Source organism: Mesoplodon mirus (genome assembly GCF_964341445.2).
Source record: "Mesoplodon mirus genome assembly, chromosome: 19".
Classification (NCBI taxonomy): Eukaryota; Metazoa; Chordata; class Mammalia; order Artiodactyla; family Ziphiidae; genus Mesoplodon; species Mesoplodon mirus.
Window position 1 is genome coordinate 51,853,622 of NC_138995.1, and position 18,381 is coordinate 51,872,002.

Here is an 18,381-nt window from a genome sequence, read left to right on the forward strand (position 1 = left end):
ATGCTCAAGTCCCTTATATAAAATGGTGTAGTATTTGCATTAACCTACGCACATCCTCTGGTAAAATTTACATCATCTTTAGATTACTTACAATACCTATTACAATGTAAATGCTATGGAAATAGTTGTACACACAATGTAAATGTTATGGAAATAGTTGTACACACAATGCAAATGCTATGGAAATAGTTGCGGGCCTGTGGCAAATTCAAGTTTTGCTTTTTGGAAATTTCTGGAATTAAAAAAATTTTTGTTTTTGATCTGCAGTTGGTTGAATCTGCAAATGGGAAACCCACAGATATTGGTGGGGGGGCGGCTGTACCTCGTTTATTCAGGTTGTGTCCTTAAAACCATGCGTGGCAAGGACCACACATTTTTATTTCCAACAATGTAAGTAATAGCAGGATTGTTGTGAGAACTAATGAGATACAGTGAAAAGGTCATAGCCCAGAGCCTGAAATGTGACAGGCACACAAAAGACTGTAGATAGTAGATACTATGCCTATTACTCCTGCCTCATAAGTTTTTATAATAATGATGATGATGACGAAGACCATGATGACGCTAGCAACACTTACTTAACATTTTCTATGTATAGGTAGTTTTAAAAATTATTATTAATTTATTTATTTATTTTGGGCTGCGTTGGGCCTTTGTTGCTCCACGCAGGCTTCCTCTAGTTGCGGTGAGCGGGGTCTACTCTTCTTTGCGGTGCACGGGCTTCTCATTGCGGTGGCTTCTCTTGTTGCGGAGCACGGGCTCTAGAGCGCAGGCTCAGTTGTTATGGCTCATGGGCTTAGTTGCCCCGTGGCATGTGGAATCTTCCTGGACCAGGGCTCAAACCCATGTCCCCTGCATTGGCAGGTGGATTCTTAACCACTGCGCCACCAGGGAAGCCCTGTATAGGTAGTTTTTAAATACAATTTTTAAAGGTTACTTTTCATTTACAGCTATTACAAAATATTGGCTATATTCCCCGTGTTGTACAGCATGTCCTTGAGCCTATCTTACTCCCAGTAGTTTGTACCTCCCACTCCCCTTCCCCTTTATGGCTCCTTCCCCGCCCCCACTGGTAACCACTAATTTGTTCTCTATCTCTGTGAATCTGCTTCTTTTCTGTTATATTCACTAGTTTGTTGTATTTTTTAGATTCCACATGTAAGTGATATCATACAGTATTTGTCTTTCTCTGTCTGACTTATTTCACTCAGCATAATGCCCTTCAAGTCCATCCATGTTGCTGCAAAGGGCAAAATTTCGTTCTTTTTTAATGAGTAGTATTCCATTGTATATATATACCACATCTTCTTTAGACATTCATCTGTTGATGGATATTTAGGATGCTTCCACCTCTTGGCAATTGTAAATAACGCTGCTATGAATATTTGGTGCATGTATCTATTTGAATTAGTGTTTTGGTTTTTTTTTTTTTTTTTCGGATACATACCCAGGAGTGGAATTGCTGGGTCGTACGGTAGTTCTATTTTTATTTTTATTTTTTTGAGACACTTCCATACTGTTTTCCATAGTGGCTGCATCTGTATTGGTACAGTTTTCAGTGCTGCAAATAATCTAATTTAATCCTTGCAGCAGCCCTATGAGGTAGGTACTATTAATATCCTCCTTACCAGTTGAGGAAACTGAGGCACAGAGAGGCGAAGTGACTTGTTCAAGGTCACACAAAGGAGTGGCAAGACAGGGATTTGGATCCAGTCTGTCTCAGAGTCCATATTTTTAATCACTGTGAATGGTGCTTTGTAAAGCCAGGAGACCTAGTGCACATCCCCTCTCTGCTGTATGACATCAAGCAGGGGCTTCCCCATTCAGAGCCTCAGTTTGCTCTCTGTGAAATAGGAGAATGATGGCACCTTCCTTATCGCGAAGGGGGAGAGAGGGTAGCTGCCTTAAAGACACTCCCCTAAGCCCCCCACCCCAAGCGCACCTTTGGCCAAGGTTTGGGGTTTGTAGGCGGGGCTCCGTCAAAGGGGCGTGGCCTTGGCCGTCCTGCTCCAATGGGGACCCGGGGGCGGGGACCTCCTCCCAGCTCTGTCCAGCACACGAGTCCTCCACGCAGTTCCATCTACGCCGCGGGTGCCTCTGGCGTCCCCAGAGGTCTCCGACCCCAACTCGCCCCCAGCCCACCCGTCCAGCCTTCGGCCCCCTCCTCTTAGTCACCAACCTCAGCCCCAGCACCTCTGGCCTCGGCATCATGGGTGACGGAGGAGAGGGCGAGGATGAAGTCCAGTTTCTGCGGACGGTGCGTATCTCTGTGTTGGAGCCTCTGGGACTATCTCTCTGGTCTGAGTGTCTCTCCGTCTCCGATGTCTTTGTCCTGATTGCTGGTGGTCTCTGAGACTCTGGGGTCTCTCCTCTGTCCCTTTGGGTGACTGTCACTCCGTCTTTCTCCGTTTCTGTCTCTCTTAGTCTCCCCCATCTTTCTCGTCAGAGAATTAGCAGAATCTGGGACTACAGAATGGGGAGGAGGATCCTCCCTCCTCCACCCTCTCTTCTGACACTAGCGATTTGTCCCAGAGAAGGGGGCCGCTGAGAGAGCACCCCCTCCCACCACTCTGGAAGCAGGCACTTGGGGAAGGTGGTTCTAATTCCTGAGCTTAATTTAGCTGTCCCCCTCCCCCACCCCCCACTTAGCCCTAATTCTCTTTTTGCTCCAGACTCTGACCTATTTAAATTCTTGGGAAGAGGGCTGTGGTGGGCTGAAGGACACAACTCCTTTGAACTCCCAGCCCTTGAGGGTCTCCTGAGGGTCCCCCTGTTTCTGGGTCTTCTTTCTTTCCCCACTTGATTTTGTAGAGGAGGGTCAGATATGGCTGCTAATGGTCTCTGGGTGGTGTCTCTCCCTATCTGTCTCTTTGGGTTGTCTGTGTCTCTGTCTCTTTCCATCTCTGTCTCCCTGTCTCTGTCTCTGGCTTTGTTCTTCGGCTTCAGGCCCTCTGTGTTTCTCACTGTGTCTTCAACTCTGTCTCTCTCTGCATCTCTGACCCTCGGCTGGCGGGGGGCAGGGATGGGAATTGGAACAACAGGTGTCCCTCCCAGAATAGTCTGCTTTTCTGGGGCCTGGGCAGGGGACGGGGAGAGGATGGGGGGGAGGGGCTGCCCATCTTGAAGTCCCTCCCACTTTTCCCTCCCAGTGGTTCTACCGGGTGTGGGGTTGTGAATATGGGAGGGGATATTCTCTCTTCTGGGCCAGGTCCGCTGATCCTGCACTAGCCCCTCCCCACCCCCTCCAGGCCCTGGGAAATGCTGACACAGCATTCCGGCCCCAGAATAGGACCCTGGTGAGCCGGCTCTGGTTTCCTGGGAGGGAGGAACGGGCAGCTGGGGCTGGTAGTGAAGGATAGGGACAGCTGGACATTCAGCCATGGGAGGAGGCCTAGCTTCACCCTAGACTCTTGCACTGGCTCCAGTCCCTTAGCAGACACCATGGGTTGGGCTCTCCCCTCCTCTCCAGCCCTAATAAGACCGTGGCCATGGCCTTGAGCCCCTGAGCAGCCACTCTACGTCAGCCCCATGCCCAGGGCCTCAGCCTCCTGAGGCATCTAATTATATCCTTGCTGCCCTATCTTCTGAGGTAGGGCCCTATCTTTATCTCCCTGGGAGTTTTGAGGGAAACCGAGGCCTGAGTGGGAGTCACTGACCAAGGTTAAGGCCAGGAAGTGTCATCTCTGGATGCCCCTGGGGGCCAGCCCTCCTGCTTTCATAAGAGGAAAACTGGGTTCAGACTTGCCTGGCTAGCCAGTGTTGGATTCTAGAGGCCTGGCCTTGGCATCTCTTGGCCCCAGACTGGGTCCATTTTCCTGAACTTTACTGAGGTTATGTGGTGGTTTTCTCAAACTTTTTGGACCTCATCCCACTGGTAAGAAATATATTTTACATTGCAACCCAGTACATGCATATATTCACATACGTTATAAAAAGTCAACTTTATTGAGCTATAATTGACATGCAATAAATTGTACCCCTTTTAGGTGTTACAGTTGACAAGCTGTACACACCCATGTAACCACTATCGTAATCAATAGAACATTTTCTTTACCCCAGAAAGTTCCCTTTGGCTCTTTGCAGTAATCACCCTGCCCTTCTGCTTTATGTTACCATAGATTCCATAAGTCACTAACTAGTGTTTCATATAAAATATATGCTCATTTGTCCTGCTTCTTTTGTACACTGTAACATTTTTGACATTAATCCATGTAGTGTGTATCAAGAATTAATTTCTTCTTGTTGCTAAGTAGTATTCCATTGTGTGAATACGCTACAATTTGTTTATCAGTTCACCTGCTGATGGACATTTGGGTTGCCTCCAATTCATGCTATTATGCTCAAATTAGGTGCATTCACACACAACTATTTTTAACTGAAACAAGTTTCATGAAATGTAGGTAGCCCTTAGAACACAAGGGGCATGCTGCTATTTTCTGTTCTTGCTCTACTTTTATTTCGCTTTTTAAGCATGATGGGCATGGCCCCCAACTTCATTTCATTTCCTTTTGATGGATGGCGACATCCAGCCCTGCCCAGGCTGGGGTTCCTCAAAGCATGGCCCATGTCAAAACCTCCTGGGGGCTTGTTAATGGTCCAGATTCCCTGCTGACCCCAAATCTACTGAATCAGGCTCTTGGTGTTGAGGGGGAGACTGGGGCAGCAAGGAAGTTGCATTTTTAACCAGGCTACCCCCCTTCATTCTGATGCAGGAGAAAGTAAGAGAACCATTGGTGTAGGGATTAGGCTCCCTGTCCCTAGTTTATATATATCTTGGTTTTGCCATTTGCCTGCTTCCTAACTTTGGGCAAGTGATTTTTACTTTTCTCTCTGAGCCTCAATTTCCCAATCTGGAAAATGGGGACAAAAATATGTACCATAAGGATTCAATGGGCCCATGCAAATATCTCTCTGGGCTTGTCTCCTCCCACTTTCTCCCTTGCTCCTGATGGCAGCCGTGCCAGGCTGTCTCCCTTGCTTTTTCTGAATACCCACGGCCCCAGGCCTTTGCACAGGCAGACTCCTCTTCCGGGAACTTTCTTCCTCCAGAGATGATCGGGCCTGATTCCTTCTTGTTATTCAGACAAGGCTCAGCTCAAATGTCACCTCCTTGGAGAGGCTGTCACTTCACCCCCCTCACTGATGTCATCTCTACCCCAAACTCTTACATCACCCTGGGTTATTTTTTCCATAACACTTATCCCTGAAATTAACATTATAAATTGATTCACCTGTTCATTGCATTTCCCCCCACGAGGATGTCAGCTCCACAAGGACAGGGAATTTGTCTGCTGTATTCGCTGCTCTATATCCAGTGCCTAGATCAGTGCCTGGCACATAGCAGATGCTTAATCAGTGTCTATTAGGTGAATGTAAAGCCCTGAGCATGAGGTCTAGCAGAGAGTATGTGCTTAATAAATGCAAGCTGTATGATCCCTGTGAATACACGGCATATGCCAAGATGTCGGGGTTGGGGGTAATAGGACAGAGCAGTCCTGGGGCCTCCGGCCAACAGGATGAATCTCTCTCCCTCCTCCCAGGCTGACAGAAAGAATGAGGGCTGCCTGTGTGGGGTGAAGCCCAGGATTTGCTGGAAGGGCTGGAGTCTGTGTGACTTCAGGCAGAACGCCTAGCCTCCTTGAACCTGTTTCCTTTGCAGTAAAATGGAATAATCACTGTCTTAACTGTGGTTAAACACTGCGGTCTCCATCTGTTTTTTTTTTTTCCATCAATTTTGATTGAAATCTCTATCAGTAAAAATGTTCAGCAAGCCCCCACATACATTTATATTAGTTATGAATGTAATATGGGCTATTCTACTAACATATCAAGAGGTGGTCTAATGTTCTAAAAGTGGCATATTGGGACTTCCCTGGTGGTCCAGTGTTTAAGACCCCACAGTTCCACTGCAGGGGGTGCGGGTTCGATCCCTGGTCGGGAAACTAAGACCCCACAAGGGAAACTAAGATCCCACAAGCTGCGCCGGCTGTGTGACCTCAGGCAAATCACTTCACCTCTCTAGGCATCTGTTTCCACAGGTTCACATACTAGGACTTACCACAGAAGGTTGTTTATTTTACTTACAATTTTAATTTATACCCTCGAGATTATTTCAAACTTAGAGAAAAGTTGCAAGGTTAGCTCAGAGAACTCCCATGTGGCCTTCAGTCATTTCTCCCAAATGTTAGGATGTAGCATGTCTGCTTTATCATTCCCTCCATCTCTCCCTCCCTCTCTCTCCCTATTTTTTTCCTAAGCTGTTTGAGAGTAAGCTGTGGACATGATACCCTTAACCCCTAAATCCTTCAGTGTCTGTTTCCTAAAAAAGCAAGGGATGTCTCTCACAAAACCACAGCACAGTTATCAAAATCAGGAGATTTCGTATGGCTATGATACCATCATCTAATTCACAGTCTGTTTCACCTTTCACCACTTGTCTCTATACCATCTTTTATGGCATTTCCCCTCCATCCAGGATCCAGTCCAGACTCTGGCAGTGCATTCAGGAGTCATTAGACAGCACTCCTTAAACGATAGCTACTATGAAAATAACACACAAAACAATAATTAGATAAGGCTGAACTTAAAAGCCATTTAACTTGAGGCGCTCATATCTTCCACCCTCCAGTGACTCACCTTGTGGACCCCCACCTGGGAGTCCTCTGCAGTCAGTTGGACTGGGGTTCAGATCCCAGCTGCTTCTCTTATCAGCCATGTGGCCTTGGACAAGCCATGTCCCCTCATTGAGCCTTAGTTTCCCCATTTTAACGTGGGGATGCCACTGGCTTGGATCTCATGGGGATGTTAGAAGCATGTACAGTGCTCAACATGGGCCCCTACTTGATAATTGGCGAGGGTGGCTATTATTAGTCACATCTTTTTCACGAGGAGAAAAGGCCAGGTGGGTGGCCCATGGTACAGTGTCTGTGGGATGCGGGTGGGATGGGGGCGCCCACCCTGACCCTCTGCCTGTCCCCAGGACGACGAGATGGTCCTGCAGTGCAGCGCCATGGTGCTCAAGGAGCAGCTCAAGCTCTGCCTGGCCGCCGAGGGCTTCGGCAACCGCCTCTGCTTCCTGGAGCCCACCAGCAATGCCCAGGTCTGTGCAGGACGGAAGGAAGAGGGGGTCTGAGGGGCAGAGAGCCTGGGGCCCAAAGAAGAGGGGTCTGGGAGTCTGGAGAGGGGATGCTGACGGGAGGGGGAATAGGGAGGGGGGCTAAGAGGGAAAGGGGGCTGGAGGTCTGAGGAGGGGAGCTGGGGTCCTGGGGGTAGAGGGAGGGGGTCTAAGGAGATAGAAAGTCTTGAGTTCAAAGAAGAGGGGATCTGAAGGGGGTGCTGATAGGAGAGAAAATGGGAGGGCGCTTACGGGGGAAAGGGGCAGGGGTCTGAGGTGGGTGGAGGTGGAGGTCTGAGGAGGGAGGGGCAGGGGGTCTTAGGAGGCAGGTGTCTGAGGGGGCAGAGAGTCTTCAATCCAAAGCAGAACAGCCTGGAGGGTCAGGGGGTGCCTGCAGGGGGCTGACTGGGGAGGGGGTTGGAGGCTGAGAGGGGGAGGGAGCCTGGGGTCTGAGGCTGAGGTGAACTCAGGCTCCGAGGGAGGAGGTGACCTGGGGGGATGGGGTGGAGGCTGGGAGAGGGAGGAGACCTGGAGTTTGATGGGGGAGGAGGCCCAGGGCCTGAGGTGGGCAGAGAGTCTTGGGTCCAAGGGGGAGGGTGTCTAAGTGCTTGAGGTGCCTGGGTGGCAGCCTGAGGCAGGAGGTGGGAGGTGGGGCCTTGCCCCTGGGACTTTGAAGCAGTGTTCACAGGTGTCTGAGGGACAGGGCAGGAACTGGGACTGTCTGCTCGTGACAGCGGGAGCTGGGGCTTCCTTTGGGGTTGGAGAGATTTGCGTTTTCTGCCAGGAGGGCAAGGAGGGGGCTCCCGGAGTCGGATGGGTGGAATGCGTCTGACAGGGGCTGAGGCTTCCTGTGGGATTAGGTGTGCTGTGGAAACTTCTGTGAGGTTCGGGTGGGGTACAGGGGTGTGAGGGAGGAGGCAGAGAGAGGTGTCTTCTGGGATGTTGGTGCAAATTCAGGGTGTTTGAAGCGGGAGGCAGAGGGCAGGGCTTCTTGGAGGGTTGGGGTCGGGTCTGGGTCTCTAAGGGGTGTAGGTATTTAGACTAGGGGCAGGGCATGCACCAGCACTCTGGAGCCTTCAGGTCCCCCATTCACATCTCCCCACCCCCCAGAATGTGCCCCCCGATCTGGCCATCTGTTGCTTCGTCCTGGAGCAGTCCCTGTCCGTCCGAGCCCTGCAGGAGATGCTGGCCAACACCTTGGAGGCCGGCGTGGAGGTGAGGCTCCCACCCAGGTGGGATGGGTGGCAGGGACGGGTGGGAGGACCTGGGGGTCATTTACCATCTGTTCTTCTTCCTCTCTCTGCCCCGCCCCCCACAGGCCCTCAATTTGGATAAGTGGGTAGGTCTGGCCTTGGGTGTCATCTGTCCTTGCCACCTCTCCTGACCCCAAGTGGGCCTCTTGGGTCCACACCCTGCACACAGGGGCTGGGGGGTCTTCCCCACCCCGGTTGTCAGGGTCTGTGGAACCCAGAACAGGCCAGGCAGGAAGGAAGGGGGTGGGGGCTTTTGAGCCCCTGTTCTCCCACCTGCTCCTTTCTCCTCTTTTCCATCCTTTCCTCCGACCCTCCTAGCTCTTCTCCGCATGGGACCTCTCCCCTCATCACCTCCCTCCATCCCAAGTGTGAGCCCCCTCTGGTCCAGGAGTGGGTCCACCATGTGATCACGTGGCCCCATCACATGGCCCCCTCAGAGCATGGGCATGTGAGAGCTGGGATGGGGAGCATGACGCCATCGAGTGCTGGGTGTACCCACCCGCTCCCAAGAGGCGCAGAGTCTCCTTGGGCCCGGGGGTGTGTGGCAGCACAGGGCAGGCCCCTGTGGGTGATGCCCCAATGTTTCACAACGGTAGGACAGTACCAGTGCACAGCTGTGTTATGACAGGTGAGAGCAGAGGGGGCTAAAGTCCGTGGAACACAAGACACGGGGGCTTCCCTGAGTGACCCCAGGTATCTGAACCTCTGGAAGAGGGGTTCAGCCCCCTGAGTGACTTTGGGGCCTGGTTAACAGGTTGAAGGGCAGAGTGGGCTCTGGGGAACAGAAAACACCCCATCCACAGGCTTCTCAGAGACACAGACCTTGCTTCCCCTGGAAGCAGGGAAACTGAGGCAGAGACTCTGTTGTGGGTCTGAGCCGAGGCTTCTTCGCATCCAGGCCTGAGCATGGTGTCTTCTGGGAAGTGTATTCCCACCTGAGATAGGCCAGGTGTTTCAGGGGGGTCTATTCTCACTCTGTGTCCTCCCCTGCCCCCTGCAGTCGTCCCAGGGTGGGGGACACAGGACACTCCTGTATGGCCATGCCATCCTGCTCCGGCACTCGCACAGCGGCATGGTAAGTGCATCCGGGAGGGGCCGGGGCGGGGGGCAGGGGCCAGGGAGTGCAACACCCGCCAGGTGGCTGACTCCCCCCTACAACCCTAGTACCTGAGCTGCCTCACCACCTCCCGCTCCATGACTGACAAGCTGGCCTTCGACGTGGGACTGCAGGAGGATGCAATAGGTGCAGGGGCTGGAGGGAGGGGCTATGATGGGGACGCCGCAGGCAGGGAGTTGGGATGCAGAAGGTCTGCAGAACCCCGGGAGCGGGCATGGGGATGTTCCAAGGGCAAAGATGGGGGGCTTTGGGGCTGAGAGTCTGTGGGTGTGGATGAACACATTCTGGACAGAGAGACGCGGGCAAGCAGGCAGAGAGTCTGAGGACAGGAACGGGGGACTGTGAGGCAGAGAGTTGGGGGCAGTTAAGAGGAGAGCTTGGGACGGAGGGCTTGGGAGGCTCCATGGCTGGGAATGCCCTGGGGAAGAGCGTTCTGGGCAGCCCTCACCCCGCCCCCACCCATAGGAGAGGCCTGTTGGTGGACCACACACCCGGCCTCCAAGCAGAGGTCGGAAGGAGAGAAGGTCCGAGTTGGGGATGACCTCATCCTCGTCAGCGTCTCCTCTGAGCGCTACCTGGTGAGTAGCACCTTCCTCACCACAGCTCCTACTGCCCCCGGGGCTGCGGGCACACAGGATCCACCCCATCTCCTCCTCATTGGTTTGCCTGGTCTCTGGCCCCAACGTCCTGACTCCCAATTTCCAGTTTCCATCCAGTTTCTGGTTTCTGGCGCCCCATTTCCTGACTTGATCTCGGTTTCTTTTTTTTGCGGTACGCGGGCCTCTCACTGCTGTGGCCTCTCCCGTTGCGGAGCACAGGCTCTGGACGCGCAGGCTCAGCAGCCATGGCTCACGGGCCCAGCCGCTCCGTGGCATGTGGGATCTTCCCCGACCGGGGCACGAACCCGTCCCCTGCATCGGCAGGCGGACTCTCAACCACTGCGCCACCAGGGAAGCCCGATCTCGGTTTCTTGATCTGTGACCTCTAATTTTTGGTCTCCTGTCTGCCGGTTTCCTGGCTTCCACCCTTGGTTTCTGACTCACTCTGGAACTATTGCTCACCCCCCATTATCTCTGACCACCACATCCTGGTTGCCCACAGCACCTGTCGACGGCCAGTGGGGAGCTCCAGGTTGATGCCTCCTTCATGCAGACACTGTGGAACATGAACCCCATCTGCTCCGGCTGCGAAGAGGGTGAGGACCCCAGACCTCTGACCCCTAACCTAAGATCCCCCAAAACAGACCTTCAGCATTGCCCCTCAGACCCCAAACCAAGATCTCCAAATTATGACCCTCACACTTAGATCTCCAACTGACCACCAGTCTGGAACCCTAGAGCTCAGACCTTGAAACCTAAAACTCAGTATCAGACTCCTAATTCAGACCCCAAGGCTCACATGCCAAACTCAGGTCCTGGAGGTCAGACCCCTAAACTCAGACCCAAAGCTTAGAACATCGAATTTGTAGCTTATCCCTCAGACCCCAAGCCTCAGATGACAAGCACATGCGTCCTCAGCCCCCCAAATTCAAACTCAGATCCCCAAACTAAGAACCCTAATTCAGACCCCAAACCTCAGCCAATCAACTTCACACCTCCAACTTTAACCTCAAATCTCCAAAATCATCTCCCAGTTTGCAGACCCCCATGCTGAGACCCTAAAGCATGAACCCAAAACTTTGAACCCAATTCTCACACCCCAAACCTCAGAGCCCTAAGCCAGACCCAAGCTGAGACGCAAGCCACAGATCTCGAAACTCAGGCCTTAATCTCAGACCCCAAAACTCAGACCCACCAACTTCTAACTGCTACAAAGCTCCCATCTCCCCAGACTCAGACCCCAGAGCTAAGCCTTCCAAACCTCAGACCTCAAACCTCAGATACCAGCCTCAGACCTCCAAAATAACACTCAAAATTCAGACCCTGACCTCAGACCCAACCATCGTACCTCTAAACCCAGACCCCCATATCAAGCGCTGGAACTCAAACCTCAGAATCAGGGCACATTAGACCCAAATCTCTAATGACATTCTCTGAAGCCAACCTCGAAAATCCAAACTGAGGCCTTTAAACCCCAGACCCACAAACCTCCCAACCTCAGCCCTGCACACCCAGACCCTCAACATTAGATCCCCAACCTCAGACCCCATATCTCATGCCCCTACTTCAGGCCTCAATCTGAGCCCAAATCTCAGACTACCACTTTGTACCCTGAAACTCAGATCTCCATCTGCAGACCCCCAAACCCAGCCCCCAGCTTCCCACAGGGCAGAAGCAGGGCCTGCAAACTCCACTATGGCTCCCAGGCCTTTCTGGGGCTCCAGCTTCCCAATGACCACTTTCCTTTGCTCCTGTCCAGGCTATGTGACCGGGGGCCACGTCCTCCGCCTCTTTCATGGACACATGGATGAATGTCTGACCATTTCCCCTGCTGACAGTGACGACCAGCGCAGGTCTGGGCTTGGGGACAAGAGGGTCTGGTGTCTTCGGGCCAGAAGGGGGATGGCAAAGGTTGGCTGGGGGGCCTGGAACCCTAGGATTAGGGATCAGATTCTGGGGGGCTGGAGCCTGACCTCTTGACCTCACTCTCTTCCATGTACCCAGACTTGTCTACTATGAAGGGGGATCTGTGTGCACCCACGCCCGCTCCCTCTGGAGACTGGAGCCCCTGAGAATCAGGTAGGGGTCAGGGGCAGAGGAGGCAGGCTGGGGGAGGAGCTAGGGGTTCCTGGGGGCCCTGGGAGGAGAAGAGTGTCTTGAAGGAAGAACTGAGGAAGAGACTGGAGGGTTTTGAGGGAAAATCTGGGGAGCCTAAGAGAGCAATAAAGGTCCCCAGGGTCCTAGAATCCTGGAGGAAAAAGAGGTCTTGGGGGTAGTGGAGGTTCCTGAGGGAGAGATCAGGGTCTCGAGTGAAATTGTGGGGAAAGGAGGGGAGAAAATGACAGATCTGGGAAAACTGGAGACACCGAAATCATCTGGGCAGCCCTGAGGAAGTGGTGAGGGCCTGAGAGAAGATTGGGGTTCTTAAAGGAAGGCTGGGGGTCCTAAGAAGGATTTGAGGGCTCCAAGGAAGATTTGGGCACCCTGGGACAGGGCTGAGGGCTTGAGGAGGTTTCAACCAAGACTATGGTGTCCGTGGGAGAACTGGGGGGGCCTCTGACCTCTCCCTCGTCCTCACCCTCTGCAGCTGGAGTGGGAGCCACCTACGCTGGGGCCAGCCACTCCGCATCCGGCATGTCACCACCGGGCGGTACTTGGCACTCCTTGAGGACCAGGGCCTAGTGGTGGTTGACGCCAGCAAGGCCCACACCAAGGCCACTTCCTTCTGCTTCCGAGTCTCCAAGGTCGGTGGGGTCAGGATACCCTCCCTCAGCTGGAGCCCCAAATCCCGCCCCAGCCCCCCACCACTCTGCAGTCTCTTGGGGGGCTCCCCCATTAAATGCACAAGCAGAGGAGGCTGACCTCTGTCCCCTGCCCCTGTAGGAGAAGCTGGATACGGCCCCCAAGCGGGATGTGGAGGGCATGGGCCCCCCTGAAATCAAATATGGGGAGTCACTGTGCTTTGTGCAGCACGTGGCCTCAGGTCTGTGGCTCACCTATGCTGCCCCGGACCCCAAGGCCCTGCGGCTCGGCGTGCTCAAGAAGAAGGTGGGCACCTGGCAGAGGGGAGGGGTGGGGTACAGGCTGGGGCAGGAAGGGGACTGGGGGTGACGATGCTTGAGCCTTTAGGAGTCTGAGGTTGGGATTGAGAGAAAGACAAAGACTGAGAGAGACACTGAGATTGAGAGAGACAGGAAAAAAGAAAGAATACATATATGAAGAGAGAGAGAAGTATAGACAGACATGGGGACAGACAAACAGAAAAAGATAGAGACAGAGAGACAGAAATAAGAAAGACAGAGGTGGAGAGAAAAAGATGAATAATAACAGACTGAGAATAACATTCAACCAATTACTGAGTACCCCAGTTGTTGTGGATGTTATGTGTGGACAAATAGCTGAGCTATACAGACCTGTTCCCTGCCTTCCCTGTGCTCAGACACTGTGACTAAACCCTCTCTAATGAAGTTCACAGTTTTACAACCAAACAGTGGGAAAGCTACTTTTGAAAGAGGGAACAGCACGTGCAAAGGCCCTGAAGTTGGGATGAGGTTGGTCTGTTGCAATCACTGAAAGGAGATCTAGTTTGGCTGGAGGAGAGTGAGCGAGGGGTGAGTCGTGGGAGATGAGGACAGAGAGGGGACGGGAAGGGATCAGGTAGAGCCTTGTGGGCCACTGGGGAGGGTCCTGGCTTTTACTCTGGATGAGATGGAGCCACAAGATAGTCTCGAGCAGGCCAGGGCACGGTGGGAGGGGTGACCTGATTCAGGTTCACAGGGCTCCTGAGCTGCTTATGGGAACAGACTACGGGGGTGGGCAGAGCTGGAGAAGGAAGACCAGGGCAGGGCTGCACTGGCACAGGTGGAGGATGACAGTGGACAGCACCAGGGTGGGGACTGTGGAGTGGGGAAAGGGGGCAGAGTCTGGTTGGATTCTGAGGGCAGAGCCAACAGGATTTTCTGACAGATTGGATATCAGGGTGAGGGAGAGGGACTGAGCATGAGACCATGATTTTTGTCCTTTTTTGCCCTGAGCAGCTGGAAGGAGGGAAGTGCCATTAACTGAGTCAGGGACAGCCAAGTATCAGCTCAAGAGGACGGGCCCCAATGCCTAGAACAGAGCTACTCAATAGACTTGCTGAGTGAATCAGTGAGAAGACTAGGGCGGCATCTGTTTGTGAAAGATGAGGCTGAAGTTGGATACAAGAGCAGAGGATGTAGAGACGGGCCTGGGCCAGAGAGGGCAATGTGGGAGTCGTCAGCAGGTGGATGGTATTTACAGCTGCTGGACTGGATGGGGTCCTGGGGAGGTCAGCTCTGGGGAAAGCCGGCAGCCATGATGGTCTCACCTCCCAGAAAGGTGTTCAGGCGTTCTGTCTGGGACATGTTAAGTTTGGGGTGCCATTAGAGCTTTCTGGTGGGGGAATGTTAAGTCAGTAGTAGATACAAATGGACAGGGTCTGGCCTGGAGAAAGACAAGATAGAGAGAGACAGAGAGGGAGAGACAGGGAGAATCAAAGAGGGACAGAGAAAGAGAGAAAGAAAGACAGAGAATAGATAGCTAGTGGGAAGCAGCCGCATAGCACAGGGAGGTCAGCTCAGTGGTTTGTGACCACCTAGAGGGGTGAGATAGGGAGGGTGGGAGGGAGGGAGACGCAAGAGGGAAGAGATATGGGAGCATATGTATATGTATAACTGATTCACTTTGTTATAAAGCAGAAACTAACACACCATTGTAAAGCAATTATACTCCAATAAAGATGTTAAAAAAAAAAAAAAGGAAAGACAGAGGTAGAGAGAGAGATGGACATAGAGACAGAGAAGGAGAGAAAGAGCATGGGATAGGCATGAGAGAGACAGAGAGAGAGAGACAAAGACAGACAGACAGAAACACAGAGGATAGAGACAGAGAGTGAGAGGAGAGACCTAGAGGGGGGAAAAAGAGGGGTTGAGAATGAAAGACACAGGGACAGATGAAGAGGAACTGGGGGCGGAGCTGGCAGAGAGATTCCGTAGAGGATGGGGGCAATTTGGGGGCTAGAGTCTGGGTGGAGGTCTGGGGAGTATGGCCCTGGCTGGCTGAGCCCCCTCCTGACGTCTCTCTCCCACCACTGTCAGGCCATTCTGCACCAGGAAGGCCACATGGACGACGCGCTGTCACTGACCCGCTGTCAGCAGGAGGAGTCCCAGGCCGCCCGCATGATCTATAGCACTGGCGGCCTCTACAACCACTTCATCAAGTGAGCCACCCGGCCCGCTCTGCCCCGGGGGCCAGGCCACACCTTGACCCCACGCTCCTGGTGTTCATGCGCCTGACCATTTAATCTCTACCTCTGACATTCACACCTCTTACATACACAAACTCCTGACCTCTACATACTTGACCCCTAATCTGACCTCGACAGCTATGACTTTGACTTCACACCCCTGACACTCTCGACCCTGGATCTCCCTAGCCCTGACCTCTGCTTTCATGACCTGTCCCTACACAGGCGTGGGTCCCAGGCCCAGCTCTGCCCTTGGCCACTGGGTCACCTCGGGCCAATCAATGCCCTTCTCTCTCTGCGTCTCACTCTCTCTCTCTGTTAAATAGGTGTGTCTGTGGGAGTCTGGCAGGGACCGGGGGTGGGTGGGGGCGGGACCCTCACAGTGTTCCCGGACCCTCACTGATAAGTGCACGGTCTCCGCAGGGGCCTGGACAGCTTCAGCGGAAAGCCGAGGGGCTCGGGGTCTCCGGCTGGCACAGCACTGCCTCTCGAGGGCATCATCCTGAGCCTGCAGGACCTCATCGGCTACTTCGAGCCACCCTCCGAGGAGCTGCAGCATGAGGAGAAGCAGGGCAAGCTGCGCAGCCTGCGCAACCGCCAGAGCCTCTTCCAGGAGGAGGTGAGGCCGCGGCCCGGGAGGGCGGGGTCTGTGGGCGCGGGGGCGGGGCCTTCAGAGGGGCGGAGCCTGCCGGACCCGGGGAAGCAGTGGTCTGAGAGGGGGCGGGGCAGGTGGAGAGGCAGGAAGAAGTTCTTGGCCTGGGTGAGCAGGGCGGGGAGGCGGGTCGTAGGGGGCACGCGAGGGGGCGGAGCCGTGAAGCGGGTCCGGAGTGGGTTGGTGGGCGAGGCTTTGGTGAGGGGCGGGGCCTGTGAGAGCAAGGTGGAACCGGAGCCTGAAGGCGGGAGCAGGACTTGTTCCCTCTCCTGGGAGGACGGGGCGGGGTGAGGGTAAGCTCTGGGCCAAGGCAAGCCCGTGGAGGCAAGGCCTGGGAAGAAGTCCGAGGCTGAGCTACTAGACTGAGGGGGCGGTGTCTGTAGCGGTAGGGCCTAAGGCGTGGGAGGATAGAACCAGAGTGGGGCATGGTGGGGGGCAGGGCCAGAGAGGTGGGCTTTTGGGTGGGAGGATAGTGTAGGGCGCGGCCTCAGCTTGGGTCAGAGGCTGGGGGTCTGTGTGTTATGAGAGGAGACGTGGTGGGCTCCGCTCAGCACGGAGTCTGAGTGTGAGGGGCCGAGAGGGGTGGAAAACTGGGGCTGCACAAAGGTCCCGGGTCTGATGTCTCCTCAGGGTGATTGGAGAGCATGTTCACTTAAAGCCTTCCAAGTTGGCCCCGCTCCTCTCCAGGGGCTCCCATCGTGATGGGGGTGGCAGACCTAGAAATGATGATAGTAACAGCAACAAAACTTACTAATGGAGTGGGATTAGTATATGCAAAGTGTTTAGAACAGTAACGGCACATAGTAGATGCTATATAAGTGTCAGTGGTTATTGTTACTTTGAATTTAGCCCTTACTGTGTGTTATATACCTGACATCCTCCCCATAACCCCATGGGGGATTGTAATTCCCATATTACAGATGGGTCACTGAAGCGCAGAGAGATTAAATAACAGCCATTGCTGAACAAATATACCAGGGGGGATATAGCTGTCAAGAAAACAGACAAAAATCCCTGTCCTTATGGAATTGACGTGGGGTGGGAGGATAAATGAGCAATAAAATAGGAGGATTATGTGGTATATTAGATGATGATAAGGAGAAAAACAAACGAGGGCAGGGACTTCTCTGGTAGTCCAGTGGTTAAGAATCCGCCTTCCAAAGCAGGGGACGCGGGTTCGATCCCTGGTGGGGGAACTGAGATCCCACATGCCGCGGGGCAACTGAGCCTGTGCGCTCTAGAGCCCACGTGGCGTAACTACTGAGCCTGTGCGCTCTGGAGCCCACGCGCCACAACTAAAGAGAAGCCCACATGCCACAACGAAAGATCCTGCGTGCTACAACAAAGATCCTGCAACTAGGTCCCGCAACTAAGACCCTATGCAGCCAAATAAATAAATAAATATTAAAAAAAAAAAAAGCAGGGGCTTCCCTGGTGGCGCAGTGGTTGAGAATCTGCCTGCCAATGCAGGGGACACAGGTTCGAGCCCTGGTGTGGGAAGATCCCACATGCCGCGGAGCAACTGGGCCCGTGAGCCACAACTACTGAGCCTGCGTGTCTGGAGCCTGTGCTCCGCAAGGGGAGAGGCCGCGACAGTGAGAGGCCCGCGCACCGCGATGAAGAGTGGCCCCCGCTTGCCACAACTAGAGAAAGCCCTCGCACAGAAACGAAGACCCAACACAGCCAAAAATAAATAAATTTATAAAAAAAAAAAAAAAAAAAAAAAAAAAAGCAGGGCAGCGGTAGGGAGTGCTGGGGTTGTCGCAGTTTAAAATACAGTAGTCAGGGAGGGTCACCTGAATGAAGAGAGGCAGCCATATGTACACCTGAGGGAGGGACAGAGGGGAGATAGAGCAAGTACACGGACCATGAAGTGGGAGTGTGCCTGGCAGCTTCCAGAATAGCAAGGAGGCCGGGATGACTGGAACTGGGTGAGCTAGGGGAAGAGTGGGAGGCGATGAGCACAGAGAGGTGACAAAGGCCAGGCCAGGGTGAGGACTTGCCGTTTGGGAGCCACAGAAGGGTTAGGTCTTTGAAAGTCACAACGAGTTAGGGGCAGAGCCACTGTGTGTGACTCCAACTGGTTCTTTACCACGATGCACTGCATCTCTTACTACGGGCCCGGGATATAGATACAACAATTACCATAGCAGCCCAGTTGTCCACCACCACTGGAATAAATCCACAAATGTGGCATGTCTGTGTGATGGCTATGGATACTACTCAACAATGAAAATCAACAAATGACAACCCCATGAAACAATGCTCTTAATCTTAAAGCGTAATATTGAGAGAATTCCCTGGTGGTCAAGTGGTTGGGACTCGGCACTTTCACTGCCAAGGTCTTGGTTCGATCCCTAGTCGGGGAACTGAGATCCTG

General features: G+C 53.3%; 1 protein-coding gene across 2 annotated transcripts in view; it reads left to right on the forward strand.

Moving 5' to 3' along the window:
• Positions 1-2,083: 2,083 nt before the first annotated feature.
• Positions 2,084-18,381, forward strand: part of RYR1 (ryanodine receptor 1) — a gene marked incomplete at its 3' end in the record, with an annotated part of 119,088 nt that continues 102,790 nt past the window's right edge. For both annotated transcript variants that reach the window (XM_082606909.1, XM_082606910.1), the window contains exons 1-13: positions 2,084-2,257; positions 6,980-7,099; positions 8,225-8,329; positions 9,368-9,442; positions 9,532-9,610; positions 9,950-10,062; positions 10,586-10,679; positions 11,843-11,936; positions 12,088-12,162; positions 12,671-12,827; positions 12,967-13,131; positions 15,201-15,322; positions 15,773-15,968. In XM_082606909.1, the coding sequence (XP_082463035.1) occupies positions 2,210-2,257; positions 6,980-7,099; positions 8,225-8,329; positions 9,368-9,442; positions 9,532-9,610; positions 9,950-10,062; positions 10,586-10,679; positions 11,843-11,936; positions 12,088-12,162; positions 12,671-12,827; positions 12,967-13,131; positions 15,201-15,322; positions 15,773-15,968 (1,443 nt within the window). In that variant the 5' untranslated portion in view covers positions 2,084-2,209. The remainder of the gene's footprint in view (positions 2,258-6,979; positions 7,100-8,224; positions 8,330-9,367; positions 9,443-9,531; positions 9,611-9,949; positions 10,063-10,585; positions 10,680-11,842; positions 11,937-12,087; positions 12,163-12,670; positions 12,828-12,966; positions 13,132-15,200; positions 15,323-15,772; positions 15,969-18,381) is intronic.